General features: G+C 38.1%; 2 protein-coding genes across 2 annotated transcripts; both read left to right on the top strand.

The window, feature by feature from the left end:
• Window positions 1–5974: 5974 nt before the first annotated feature.
• LOC130622896 (ATP-dependent DNA helicase RecQ-like) lies at window positions 5975–7339 on the top strand. Its single transcript, XM_057438357.1, has 2 exons — window positions 5975–6798; window positions 7150–7339. The coding sequence occupies exons 1-2, from the start codon at window positions 6257–6259 to the stop codon at window positions 7337–7339; spliced, it is 732 nt and encodes a 243-aa protein (XP_057294340.1). The 5' UTR covers window positions 5975–6256.
• A 101-nt stretch (window positions 7340–7440) lies between these two features.
• Window positions 7441–8220, top strand: LOC130623159 (uncharacterized). Its single transcript, XM_057438647.1, has one exon. It carries the CDS (start codon window positions 7441–7443, stop codon window positions 8218–8220), a length of 780 nt encoding a protein of 259 aa, XP_057294630.1.
• The last annotated feature ends 6027 nt before the right edge of the window (window positions 8221–14247 follow it).

Raw genomic sequence — 14247 nt, 5'->3', positions numbered from 1 at the left:
CCGGTTACCTCGCAATGTTTGAAGCTGGAGGTCGAGCCCTCTTCTTTCACGCTCTTTGAAGGTTCCATCCCCACCAAAGGAAGTATCTTCGATAAGACTCTCCGTCTCGTCTAGAACATTTCCGAGCAGTGGCATCATCTCGATGTCATCGGCCCTTTCCTCAATATGATTCAATTCGCCCATACGTTTCTGAGCCGCTGTCTTACTGCCCCTGTTTGGTGTAGTATAGTCGGTAAACCCCATGGCTCGCATGCGATTCGTCCCCAACCTCCGTTGTATCTCGGCAACGCTCCTCAGTTCACCATTCCTTTTCGTGAGCTCTACACCATCGCAAAGAAGCTGGTTCCCTTTGACCTAAATGTCGTTGTAGTATCTAGCGCTAGGCTGCCCCAGCTCCTCAAGATGCTTGTAAAGGCTATTAGCCTTTGACTTCAGTAGCTCCCCCTTGCCGTGAGAGTCGTGATGTCAGTGAGGCCACCTCGTGAAGGTGTTGCGGGCGTGGTGGTGGACCCGGAAATATCCTCAGGTCTACCGAAAGATTCCTCCTCTTCCCTACGGTCAAGGTCCTCCTACGCCGTGAAATCGTCATCAAATCCAGGATTATCTGTCATTTATTCCACTCTCATAACGCTACTAATAAAGATGTACGGAATTGAGCTAGATCCATATGTATAAGTCGATATACGAGGACTTATACGTGGACATTCCCAATATGAGCATGAATAATGTCATTTGCCCCGGCTCTTTCAAACTCCTCTTTCACCTTGAAATCACGGGGACCAACACGAAGCGCACGATCGTTAACAACATTGGTAAGGCCCTGGTGCGAGACCTTCGCATCACGCTAAACAGCAGAGAAGTACAGAACTTTAGCGACTACAGCACCTTTGCAGTGTACAGGGACCTCTGGTTGCCCAAATTTGAGCGCGAAAACGACTTAGTACTCGAGGGCATTGGCGAGCCGGATGGTGCAACCAGACAACTACAAGTGAAATCTACATTTAAAGATGGAAATGATGAAAGCCATCGCAACACCTTTTGCTTCCCGCTCGGCAAAATGTTCGAGCTGACGAGAGACTTGCCCTTCTATCAAGCGGGCCTGCACGACAGACTACAGTTTGTGCTGCACTTTGCGGCATATAGCGCCGTCATCAAAGATGAAGGCACACCCCGGTCGGGGTCTGGATCTAGTGTGGTAGCGGCTAAACCCGCGGATGCAAGCTACAAAATTACCAACATCGCGCTGGAGTTTGACAAGGTATACCAAGAAAGCCTGGCTAGTGCTATGGTGTCGAGGCTGGCGCTACCATACGAGCGGGTGCTCCGCAGCAAAGTGGTGAAAATGCAAATAGCGGATACTAGTTACAATTTTCTGATTGATACACCGGCAAAGTCGTTAAAAGGTGTGCTATTACTGTTTCAAGACCCCGACAGAGTGAAGACATACTCCGGCATAAATGAGACGTTCTACAACCCCGGGATTGAGTAGGTCGGGATTACCGTGGAAGGCGAACCGAACGAACTATACAGCCACACCATGCTACCCAAGGACCATTTCGGGCAAGTTGCGGGGCTGCTAGGAGGTGCACACTTGACAGAAACAATAGGCCAGTTTTTCAACGAGAGATACGAGCTCTTTATAGACTTTAGAGTATCCAACGATAGCAAGTTGCATGGTTCAGGTAGACCCTTGCAACGACTTAGTGATGGGATCACTTTGCACATGACGAAGGAGGCCGAGGGGACCGGGGATATCACATGTTATGTATACCTCCTGCAAGACGCGCAGTTGAACATTTTGGATGGTAGACTGAAAGATGTAATGTATTAGAAGACCACAATTTTTGTATTTACCATGTTGGATAAATACAAAAAAAATAGGGAAAGCAAGAGCTGTCAAAAGTGTAAAAGGAGTCTTTTATTGGATGCATTCAAGGTGATGAAAAATGGTAAAAAAACAAAACGGTGCATCAAATGTCTAGATTCTGCCAAGACGTCACGCGGTTGTGCAAAGTGCCCTCATGAAAGACAGAGGTCCAGTTTTAAGGAATGTAAGGGCAGCCAAATCTGCCCTCATGAAAAACGGAGGGCTAATTGCAAGGAATGTAAGGGTAACCAATCAGCCCTCATTAAAAACGGAGGGCCTATTGTAAAGAATGCAAGGGCAGCCAAATCTGCCCACATGAAAGGCAGAGGTACCATTGTAAGGAATGCAAGGGCATTCAAATCTGCCCTCATGAAAAACAGAGGGCCCATTGCAAGGAGTGCAAGGGCAGTCAAATCTGCCCTCATATAAAACAGAGGGTCCATTGCAAGGAGTGCAAGGGCAGTCAAACCCGCGCACATGAAAAAAGGAAATACAGGCGCGGTGGGTGTAAGAAGGTCAAACAATAAATGGCTCGAGGATATAATATATTAGAAGACCATAATTTTGTATTTACCATATTGGATAAATACAAAAAAAAATATGGAAAGCAAGAGCTGTCAAAAGTGTAAAAGGAGCATTTTATTGGATGCATTCAGGGTGATGAAAAATGGTAAACAAACAAAATGGTGCATCGTATGCCTCGAAGCTAACAAAGCGTCAAAGAAACACAATAGATGCCGGCATCAAAAGCAAACATCTCGTTGCAAAGACTGTGGGGTGTGGAAATATGCAGCAGGCATGATAGGCGAAGATCCGATTGTAAGGACTGCGAGGGGAGTCAAATATGCAAGCATGAAAAACGGAGATCAAGGTGTAAGGACTGTGGAGGTGGGGGAATATGCAAACCGCATGGCAGGATAAGATCGGAGTGTAAGGACTGCGGAGGTGGTAGTAGATGCGAAGAACATAATAGGCTAAGATTTCAATGCAAAGACTGCAATCCCACCGGCCATCTGGCCTGTTGTTGTACGCAGCCAAACCTTCCGGGCCCTGAAGGAAAACAAGGAACTCGGTTCCCAGGAATATCTTGGATGCAATATCGCTACGCTGCGGGCACATATTGAAGCGCAATTTTCAAAGGGTATGACATGGGCTAATTACGGCAAATGCTGGCACATAGATCATAAGGTGCCGCTACAATACCGAGAAAACGGGGTGGCTCCATCGCTTGTCGAGGTCAGCAGAATACTGCATTATCTTAATACTCAATCCATGTTGGCGAGGGAAAACATTGCAAAAGGCAATCGTTTTATCTCAGAATAAATGGCAACTATCGGTGTTCTTGTTGCAGGTGCCGCAATTAACGCATTGGCATTCAGCGGTTCAAATTACCTATTCTCCAAGCTATCTGGGCATGGTGAAAAGGAACGTAAAAGACATGACAATGCTGTGGAACAGCTGAATGCTGCCCAGGCACAATGGATCCGGGACAGGCAAGCCAAAGTCGATTGGTACAACAAGCAGCGCGAGCTCAAGCGTCAAGCGGGTGAGAGCTTGAAAGAGCTCCATGAAGGCATGAGAGAGTACTATATCGCGACGATCGAAAAGGCTCCAAGGCTCTCGGACTATTATGTACCTTCACAGCAACAGAAGGACGGCGAACTGACGTTCATCGTGGGTCACTGGCTCTACTAGATTTCGCGGTGTACAAGTATGCTTAAGCATTTTGAGATATAATAAATATGTCAAAATCATATATCGTTACCGAGGAAGAAGCGGGGAAATTGAGCCAAATCTATTATACCCTGGAACATCTCTGGACTGGGCGCAAAGCTATCAAACTGCTCGCCAAGCAGAGTAGTCTATCCAAGAAGAGGGTTACTCATTGGCTGACCCGTCAATTTGCTTGGCTCAGACATATTCGAGGCCCCAAGCGTATCGACTACCCACATTTCACCATCACGAGACCCAACGAGATGCATCAGTTTGATTTGCTGTACATGCCGCATGACAAACTCTATGGAAGCACCTATAAATAAATTTTAACAGGTATCGACGTAGCTTCGCGCTACAAAGTGGCTAGGCCCTTGAGAACCAAGAAAGCCAGCGAAGTCGCTGATATGATCCAGGACATTTACAAAGCGGGACCTCTCCGCTATCCAAAGACATTCCAGTGCGACAACGTTAGTGAATTTAAATCAGATGTTACGAAGCTGCTGGAGGGAAAATGGGTCGAATTAAAGCGAACGACTACCAAGCACCACCATATATTAACAGCTTTTGTCGAGGACTTCAACAAGGTGCTCGCGGAGAGACTGATGACTGATCTAACCTCAAGATGCGCAAGAGCTTGCCTCGGACGAAACTAGTACCACATGGGTTAAACACTTGTACACTATCGTCAAAAGCATGAACAATACCAAGTCCGTCATGATCGACATGAAGCCTTTGAAAGCCGTCAAGTGTATGGATTGAACGTATTCTACTAGAGGAACATTTTGAGCCATTAGTGGATATGTGAAACTTTCATCTTCATGTAATTTACAGCGGGCAGAGTATTCTAAGTGGGCAGAATATTCTACGCCACTTAGAATATACGGGCCCCTTTGTTGCTTTTCCAAGCACAACATCAACAATTTCTTTTGTGTATAGATTGAACATACTGTACTAGAGGAACATTTTGAGCCATTAGTGGATATGTGAAAGTTTCATCTTCATGTAATTTGCAGGGGGGGGGGGGGGGGGGCAGAATATCCTAAGGGGGGCATATTGCGCAAACAATTTCTTTTGTGTACGGATTGAACGTACTGTACTAGAGGAAGATTTAAAGCCATTGGTGGATATGTGAAATTTTCATCTTCATGTATTTTCCAGGGGGGGGGGGGGGGGGGGGCAGAATATTCTAAGGGGGGCAGAATATTCTACGCCGCTTAGAATATGCTGCCCCCCCCCTCCCTGGCTGTTTTCCCAGGCATGTTGCACAAACAATTTCTTTTGTGTATGAATTGAACGTACTCCACAAGAGGAACATTTTGAGCCATTAGTGGATATGTGAAAGTTTCGTTTTCATTACTTTTGGCTAAACCCAGTGTACGTAGTAATCACATTTTTTTTTGTTTTTTTCGGTTTGTCTTTTCAGATTCATATTAGTATTGTAGGTTTATCATTCCTTGAAAAAACTTTAGTAGGTGTAGTTTGCTCTCTTCTCTAAGAAAATAGGTTCAAGGTTCTTTGGATTTCGTTTTCGTTGAATTGGAGTGATAAAATCTTTTTCTGAAGCCTTTCTTTTCATCGTTTTACTTTAGTTTTGTTTCTGTAGTTTTTATGGCAATCAGAAAAATATGAATAATCCCTTTCAAGAAAATTGACCTCATTGAATTTATTTAAGACGTTCTGAGCAGCATTTTGTTTTTTCATCTTCAAATTCAGCTCTTTCTTTAATACAGGCAAAAAAATTCTCCATAGAATTCATCCTTGGATTTGCCACAAACTAATTTGAAAATAAAATTAATGGTAAACAGTATGGCTATATGATGAATTCAACATCCTAACATTTAAAATGGTGAATCATAGAAGATCCTCCCGACATATGATACATCTTGATGAGTTGAACTCTGCAGACATTATTCTCTTTTTCACATCTGTTCCACCTTCCATTTTCCACTTATGTTAGTGTTTTTTTTTCAACTTAGTAAAAAGTGTCCTTTTCTGAAAAGGCGATTAAAGTGGCAAATTAAGTATATTGTGCATGAATCTAAAATTCCATCTCATTGACAAAAGATAAAATATTCCATTTTCTTTTTCCCGGATTTATAAACATTTCGTGGTCATAAGTTATGCGGGTTTAAAGTTAGGAGCACTCAAGGATGGAAATACTCCGCTAGCGAAAGAATTGAATTATTGCATAAGGTGTATCTTTTTATCCTATAATGCTCTAGTTCTGAAATTTTGTATACGGTTAGCTGAAGATATTGTTTACATCATAATGTACTATGTCAAAGAACACCCAGTCCTTAAATATGACTTGCAACAAGATCACATAAGCAGGTATTTTTGTTTTTGAAAAACATATCCAAGAGGAAAAAAGAAGTTTCATTCCTTTTGGAGCCATCAAGGATGCTGTAATTCCACAACCTCGATCACAGGACAAGTTGTCTCTTTTTGAATATCGGACGGCGAGACGAACATGGCCCTGGTGGAGGCTGGTCAAAAATCTTTGATTTTCGCAGATTTTTAATTAATGCACTCGTGTCTCGTTTATCAGGAATTTTATACTTCCTAGTCTTTGGTAAGCGAGTTTCAATTTAATTATTAGGGTCTGGATTTTATCGTGATCGATGGAAATAGAACTTTTTAGTGAAGACTGGACCTTGAAGGCTTTAGGTCGTGATGGCTCTAACGTATATTGATATTTTAAAGCGAATATCTTTCGCATTAAATAATTACATTTTTCAGTTTTGCCTGAAACCAAAGCAAGTCATATGTTTGGAAGCTTTGTTAAAGGGGAATGATGTGGTGGCAGTTCTGCCTACTGGATTTGGAGAATCAATTATTTTTCATTTACTTGCTGATCTCTTCCCAGTTAAAAATGAAAAGAATATTGTTTTGGTCATCAGCCCTTTAACTTCCATTATAAATGATCAGGTGAAATACTTGAATGGGATTGGTTTTTCTGCTGCTGTATTGAACTTGGAACAGAGGAAGTTTGAGGCAGATGAGAGCTTGTTTGGAAGTAATGATGCAGTGGAGGACGACCATGATGGTACAAATATTACAATTGATTGTGGTATTAAAAACGGAGATATTAAGATTTTATTTGCCCATCCAGAATCCTTTTTATCTGATCAAGGGCGTTCAATTTTAAAGAGCAAAATTTATCAACAAAATGTGGTAGCTTGCGTGGTTGATGAAGCGCATTGTGTTGAAATGTGGTAAGTAAACTAGCTCTAGCTGGCTATTCAAGAATATAGATTATAAAATTATAAAAAAACTTTGGTGGTTTTTAAAATTCATTTTATAAAATAATAATGAAGTACTGTAGGTATGTATATAGCACATATCATATGAAATATTTAACAAAACTGAATATATACAGTATAAAAATCTGTTATATATATATAGCTATATGTAATATATATATGAAAATATATAATGAAACTAATATAAACGAACATATCTTTTGACAAGTTGATAATATATATCTGTTGGTACATAGTATAATAAATTGCTAATATATTAGCTATACAAAATTTTAAAAAAAACACTCCATTTATATGTTTTAGGGGTGCTGAATTTCGTGAAGATTTTGGAAAATTATGCACACTGAAAGCTCTTTTTCCAAGCACACCCATGATTGCTTTGACAGCAACTGCACCCCCAAGCAAAATAAAAAATTTAAAAGAGAAACTATGTTTCAGTCCTTATTGTAAAAGGTTGTTGTTGCAAATCCAAATAGAAAAAATATATTTTTAAAGAAATTGCCAAGACGCGGAAACAACTTTGGCTTAAGAAGCTATGACGATATTTTAGTTCCCATTGCTAAAGAGTTAAATAAATTACGGGATGATTATCCCATGACAATCATTTACATGAAGCTAAAATATTGTGGCTATGCTTATTCGTTATTTCAGCAAACAGTAACTCCAAATAACACAAAACTATTTTGTCAATTTCATGCTCCTCAAACATCTAGAATGAAGAAAGAAATCTTAGATGAAATTACAAAACAAGATTCGTCTATTAGAGTTGTGTTATCAACCACAGCACTCGGGATGGGTGTTAATGCACCAAAGGTTACTGAAGTTATCCACATAACGCCTCCAGCCAATATTGAATCTTACATGCAAGAAATTGGTAGAGCTGGAAGACGTGGGCAAAACTCAACTGCAACATTGTATTACAATAATGCAGATATTGCTGTTAATAAAAATAATGTTGACGATAGCATGAAGTGCTTCTGCAAAACAGATCTGTGCTTAAGGAAATTTATTCTAAATTTCTTTGGTTTTAAAAAATATGAACAAGATAATTGTTGCTCAAATTGTACAAAGTCTAATTTGCTGATAAAAGAAACAACATTACCTTGCCGTGATTTAGTATCAGAAGATGCTTTTAAATGCTTACAAACTGAGCTGAAAGAAATTATTGAAACTTGGAGACTTTCGCTATTGACTACCCTTGATCAAACTTATGAACTTCCATCTATCAATAAAAATTTGGTTCAAACACTATTGAGTAAACTTCCATTTATAAGATCTAAAAATGATCTGTTATTTGAATATGATGTTTGGGATGATCAATATGCTACCACCATATACGATAAAATAAATAAGTATGCCCCAAAGCATAAATAATTTAGGTATATATATAAATATATATAAACAAACTTTAAAATATATAGTATATAATATTCACTTCTGATAAAACAAACTTGTAAGATTAAAAGCACTCAGTAGACAGAATTTAAAAAAGTTCTACTTTTTCTGGAGGTTTGAATTATCAGCAGTCAATGTTAGCATAAATAATATATATACGTTTATGGAACTCACCTTGATATAACAGATTCTTACTTTATAAAATCCTAGGGAACATATAGCTGTAATTTATGTTTTTCTAACCATTTTTGATGTTCTACAATATTCAAGTAACGTAGTGGGGAACGTTTAATATCAGGAAAACTTTGATGAGCTCTTCCAACAATGTGGCTAAATGGGTGAAGATTAAGCAGGTCGTTTGTCATCTCTTTTTCATCAGATATGGACTCTCGTTTAGAGTGTTGGACCGATGTATCATGAATATTTAGGTTTTGATCATAATTTTCTTTGATTTCTTTTACACCGCTCACAGCCTTGCACACTTTGCTAATGGATTTTATTGTTTTATTTGCTCCCATTCTTTGCACGATGTGTTTTCCTAAACGATTACTGATTTCTTGTGATAGATCATCTTCAATGTTTTGCCCTGCTCCACCTCTCCAATTTGAAAAGTATCCCCATTTGAACTCCTCAGACAATCTAGGTGTCAACAAGCATTCTACTTGTGCAATGCTTACAAACATCTCTATCGCATATTTACTGTATGCACCAAGTGATCGAAATATTGACAACAAAAGCTTTTGATTGATGAGGTTTCTGTCACCATCTCCTTCTTTAGCTGGATCTTTCATCTGAAGGATGAGGACTGTTAAGAAAATGATACACAGACCGTAATTTTTCACTTGATCACCATCTTCAATTGATTTTTGGAGAACAAATTGATCGACAAAATTATCCAGTAAAGTGTTAAAATATTCTTTTTTTACCTCTTTGCTAGCATGCACCAAATTTTTAGGAAAGGGATGTCTTTTTGGTTCATCTTCCAATGTATCCATCTCCAAAAAAGACATTGCTGCTACAACAACATATGCTCTACCAACACTTAAAAACAGATCTTCACTACCTTCGTATGAGTCTAACACTTTACCTGGGGTTGAATTCCTTCTATTCATTTTCTCCCTGAAATACTTCAGTGTTCCTATCTGGTTGACAGAGTTTGCTGAGTAAAGCAGAGCAAATGAATATTGAAGTAAAGATGCCTTACAGTGCCACATTGCAGCTTTGAAAGGGGAACAATGCTCCAACCGGTCTGTTGGTATGTGATTCCCAGCTAATAGGGATTTCGCACCAACGAAACGGACTCGTGTCAGCTGATCACCACTAAACATTATTTTCATGTCCTTCATTGGATCTTCGTTGGTAAACACAGTATGAGAATATGATTGACCTGGCTCAGCTGTGTTTTCAGGTAATGGTGTATTGTCGATAATTGGCATGTCAGTCAGTTTACCAGCCTTTTGGTATATCTCTGCAATCCATTTCTCATATGTTCGCAGGATCTCGACACAATCTGCATACCTTGCTTCATTTGCATCAATGATTGGCATTGAAATTATTGTTGACTTTTGGGACATTTTGTCACTAAATCTGTTGTCAATATGATCTGGGATTACTTTTTTTAAAAATTTAAATTTTGGGAAAAACTCAACCAGAATTCTTCCAATCAGAACCTTTGTTGTCTGTCTGTAACATTCCCATTCTGCCATATTGACAGCAAATTTCTTCCTGTCCATATACCGAATATCTCCAATTGGCTGGTTGTTTGGAAGATGGTCAAAAGGAATTCTGTTTGCGATTAGATTTGTTGCAAAAAGATGGTAATCTTTGTTGTCAACACCCTTTCTTGTCTCCACTAGTACTTTCAGATCCCAGTTATCGCCGCTTCCTCTGAGTGTTGTGTTGTTTTTCACTAAATCAATCGCCTTTTCCATATAGTGGCTTCCAATCAAGTTTAACAGATTTCCTTTCATCTTGTGTGACAGGCATACTCCTAGTTTGTTGAATCTTTCTTGTAACTAGAATATAAGTACCCAACATAGCTTAATTTAGTTGTTCGTTATGTTTACTTATATCCAAAAACATGTTTTAATGAAAAGTTTTAATATATATATATATACATTTAGAATTTTTTGGATAAATTTTCACCTTTCTATAAAAAGCAAAATAAGAACAGAAACTTTTTCTATTAGTCGGAGTTAAAATCTCAAGAGCATTTCCCATTATTTACATCTTACATCTACTGACTTATATATTACCTTTTTGCTGCATCCACCCTCAATGATCAAAACAGTGTTGACTCTCTGATATAAACTAAGTTCATGCCACCGCATTTGCATCAGTATGGAATATATGAAACAAAATTTGTTTTTAGTTTCAAGTACAATATCCTTTTGCCCACACACAGCACTAAGAACATCAACAAGTAATGGATGATTTTCTTTGATCTCAGCCCACAGTTTTTCAATATTAAAATTTTGCATCTCTTCATACCCTTTTTTGTGTAAAATTGATGGTTTTTTTCTTGTGGCAAGTTTTTTACAGGAACTTTTCAAATTATTAATATAATTATTTTTCAAATATGTAGATATAGTTGGACAGTGGTTAATGATTGTATTTGCTACTACCATATTATTATTGGATTTAAGCGCTGTTTCCAGTTTTAATTTTTGCATTGCTGGTATATTGTCTTCGGGAGAAACAATATTGCGTGGTTGCAGTTGTGTGGTAGGAACTTCAGTTAACTCCTTGTTTTCAGCAAAGTTAAGTTGCTTTCTAGATTTTCCTTTTTCGTTCTTTTTCTCACTTTCAATAGTTTGATTTTTCTCGTTATGCGGAGACAATATGCCACGTTTGACAGACACGTTTTGTCGTAACTGAATTTGATTCAGTTGAACATTTTTCCGAAAGTCTGACATTTTCTCGACAAAGGTGACACAAGACTGACATATAACAGTTGGAAGAGCATCCAGTTCCGTTGTTCTTAACCCACATGTTAGACTTATTTTGTTCTCAATGTTTTTGTTTTTTCCAATATTGCTGAATATTTTTATAAACAAAGATTTTTGTTTTAATTTGGCACATAACCTGCAGAAATTTCCATCATTGGAAGTGTTACGAAAGTAAATCTTCTTAGGAGTAGCTGGCTTAGCCATTCTTCTATACCTTGAATAAAAAAAGAAAATTTTTATATTTAGCAATATAGATGTATATATATAAATATATAGATAGCTTTGTGTTTTTATCTTATATATAAGGACGTGGATATTCTGCCGGTACCGGCAGAATAAGTAGGGGTGTTTATTCTGCCGGCAGTAACCAACTACCGGCAGAATAAAGAGAGATAGTCTGCCGGCAGTAACTACCGGCAGAATAAAGGGGGCTATTAATTCTGCCGGCAGTAATCAACTACCGGCAGAATAAAGAGAGATATTAGTCTGCCGGCAGTAATAACGGAAATCACGATAAATACACCAAAAAGGTATTATTTTGCAAAAAGTAAATATAGTACATAATCGTGGCAAAAATACAAAAAAACTCAAAGCAAACAAAACTCCGGTTTTATTCCACGACATGACGGAGACAAAAAAAACGTGTAAAGTGTACCAAACACTACTAAAAACTGTACTATTAAAATTGCAGTATATAAAGATAAAGATCTCCATATACCAAACTTTCTGAATTTTTACAAAATGAAAGTTCTTGAACCAACACAAGTAAGTTAATTAGAACAAAAATAAAAATACATCAGTCGTGTTACCGGTTCATGACTTATACGCATTGACGAGTCGCATAACAATATGTTCTAATCTAGCACAGGTAGTTTTACCAATGTCAAAGCTCTCCTTATAACCGTGATGGACAAAATGTAAAATTTTTTCCTTTGGTTCAGTTTCATCATTGGCATATAACTTATACTCCTTTTCGAATTTCGGAAATGTGTTGAATAATTCTTCCAGCGCGTGGGCGTACTTTTTCCCTTCGTACTTACAAATCGCAAGTAATTTATTGTTATCAGGATCACTTGACTCTTGCACAATATCCATCAAACTTCCGTCATGTGCCATTTTTCTTAACAGCAGCCGCCAATGACAAAACCACCTTTCTAGTTCTTTTTTTCACGTTGTTCTAAGAAGCAGAAGTGACTAATAAATAAAAAATTAAAGCGAGTTAAGTGGCAAAAAAATATGATGCCGGCTATATACCTTCTTCAATTGCTTTTTCCATCTCCTCTTTTCCTAATGGAATATGGTAACATTATTTTGAGAATGTAATGACAAAATAATTATAGATTTCTGTATTATAAACTTTTGTAAAAAAACTTACGTTTTTTCAAAAATTTCTCACAACTAAAGCAAATATTTCCATCTGTGCTATTAAAACAAATGTCGTGGTATCTGACTAAGCACCTTGTACAAGAGCGTGGTTCGACCAACTCTGCTTTACAATTTCCACACAAACTTTCTTTCCGTGATTCAACTGCATCTTTTATGTATTTGCACAGCTTACCATAAGTTTCTTTTAGGCAAAATCTCCTAATTAGTTTTATATCGAATGATTCGTCACTTATGCAATTTGGAAGATCCTGTTCGACCATCCTTCGAAACGCATCTTCGTCTACACTTTCGTTTTCATTTATACAGTCGATAGCAAATTCGGGGCAAAACAAAACAGACAAAATCATTTTAGCCTTTCCTTCTTCGTTCATCTTGTTAAAGTCATAAGTTTGCAAATCACCTAAAATATAAAGCAGATGGAAATTTTTTGTGACATTCAAGTATAAAAAGAAAGAAACTGTTAATAAACGCAATAGATTAGACTAGTCGATGGCCCGTGGAAGAATCCACGGGTCCGCCCATCCTTTTTATACCACTTAAGCGCGTCTCGCTACTTACGGTACGGTACCATTTTGCGTGACAGACAGACGCACACGGGTATTATAATATAGATATTTACTTGAATTATGGTGTTCCTCAGATAGTGTGCCTGTATCTATTATCGAAGAAGCGCAAGATTTTTCTGAAACGCCAGCATCCTAAAAGATTTTGGTAGGTATTAAGAAGTTAGTTGCTTCAAAATTCATGAAAGGTAATAATTAAAAATAAAGAAACGACAAGGTGACATTTATGACATATGACTCACAGGAATAGTTGTCAGATAATTGATTTTCTTAATCTGCATGCCACCAATTCGATTGCTGTTTAGTTTCGACAAAATCCAAGATATGTAATTGTGTGTGTACGTCATACTGCAAGTCAAAAGGTGATAAAACCATTTGCGTATTTGTATCATGTCACCAGGATAAAAATCGAATTCGGCGTCCTTGACTATGTATAAGAAGTACATTACCGCAAATATGCCACAATCCACTCCGTTTCTCTGCCTTGGTAACTTTCGCGAAAAAGAAAACTCAAATCTCTCTGATGTGATTATGCACCAGTCTGGTATGGATTCCGGTATTGGCGTTTCCAAATTGTTATTGAGAATATTATACCAAATGATGTGGTTTATAACATTGATATCTTGCTTGAATTTCGTGTCTGGAACATAACCATACATAGGGTCCAGATAAAGAATATTCTTTTGCACACAATCAATCAAAACCAAGGACCAGTGGTTGGAGTAAAAAGAAGCAGACACGATTAAATCGATATCTTCACAGTCACCAGGCAAAACTGCCTCAAGTGTTGAATCTCTTTTAACGCGTTCGAAAAAGGAAGAAGGCAAAATGAAAATATTTTTCTCTTGAAATACTGTTGATGATATCAGGATAAATAAGCCATCAATAACTTCCCCTAACACCATAGTTCGTGGACTAAGTGACTGTAAGTCGTCAAAGTACAACTTAAATGGAGAGCTAGACGGGGTTAAAACCGTTTTTGACGACATTTGTTGTGTACAAACTGTTTCAAAAGCCATGGAAAAACTGCATGTGCACGAATTTGTGTTGACATTTAAATGCATTTCACCACGAACTTTGAAAACTGTCCCCTCTTTATGAACATTTCC

This window comes from Hydractinia symbiolongicarpus, chromosome 13 (assembly GCF_029227915.1).
Source record: "Hydractinia symbiolongicarpus strain clone_291-10 chromosome 13, HSymV2.1, whole genome shotgun sequence".
In the NCBI taxonomy this organism is placed as follows: Eukaryota; Metazoa; Cnidaria; class Hydrozoa; order Anthoathecata; family Hydractiniidae; genus Hydractinia; species Hydractinia symbiolongicarpus.
Note: the sequence above shows the minus strand (reverse complement) of the source record. Positions and strands in the feature narration are given on the sequence as shown.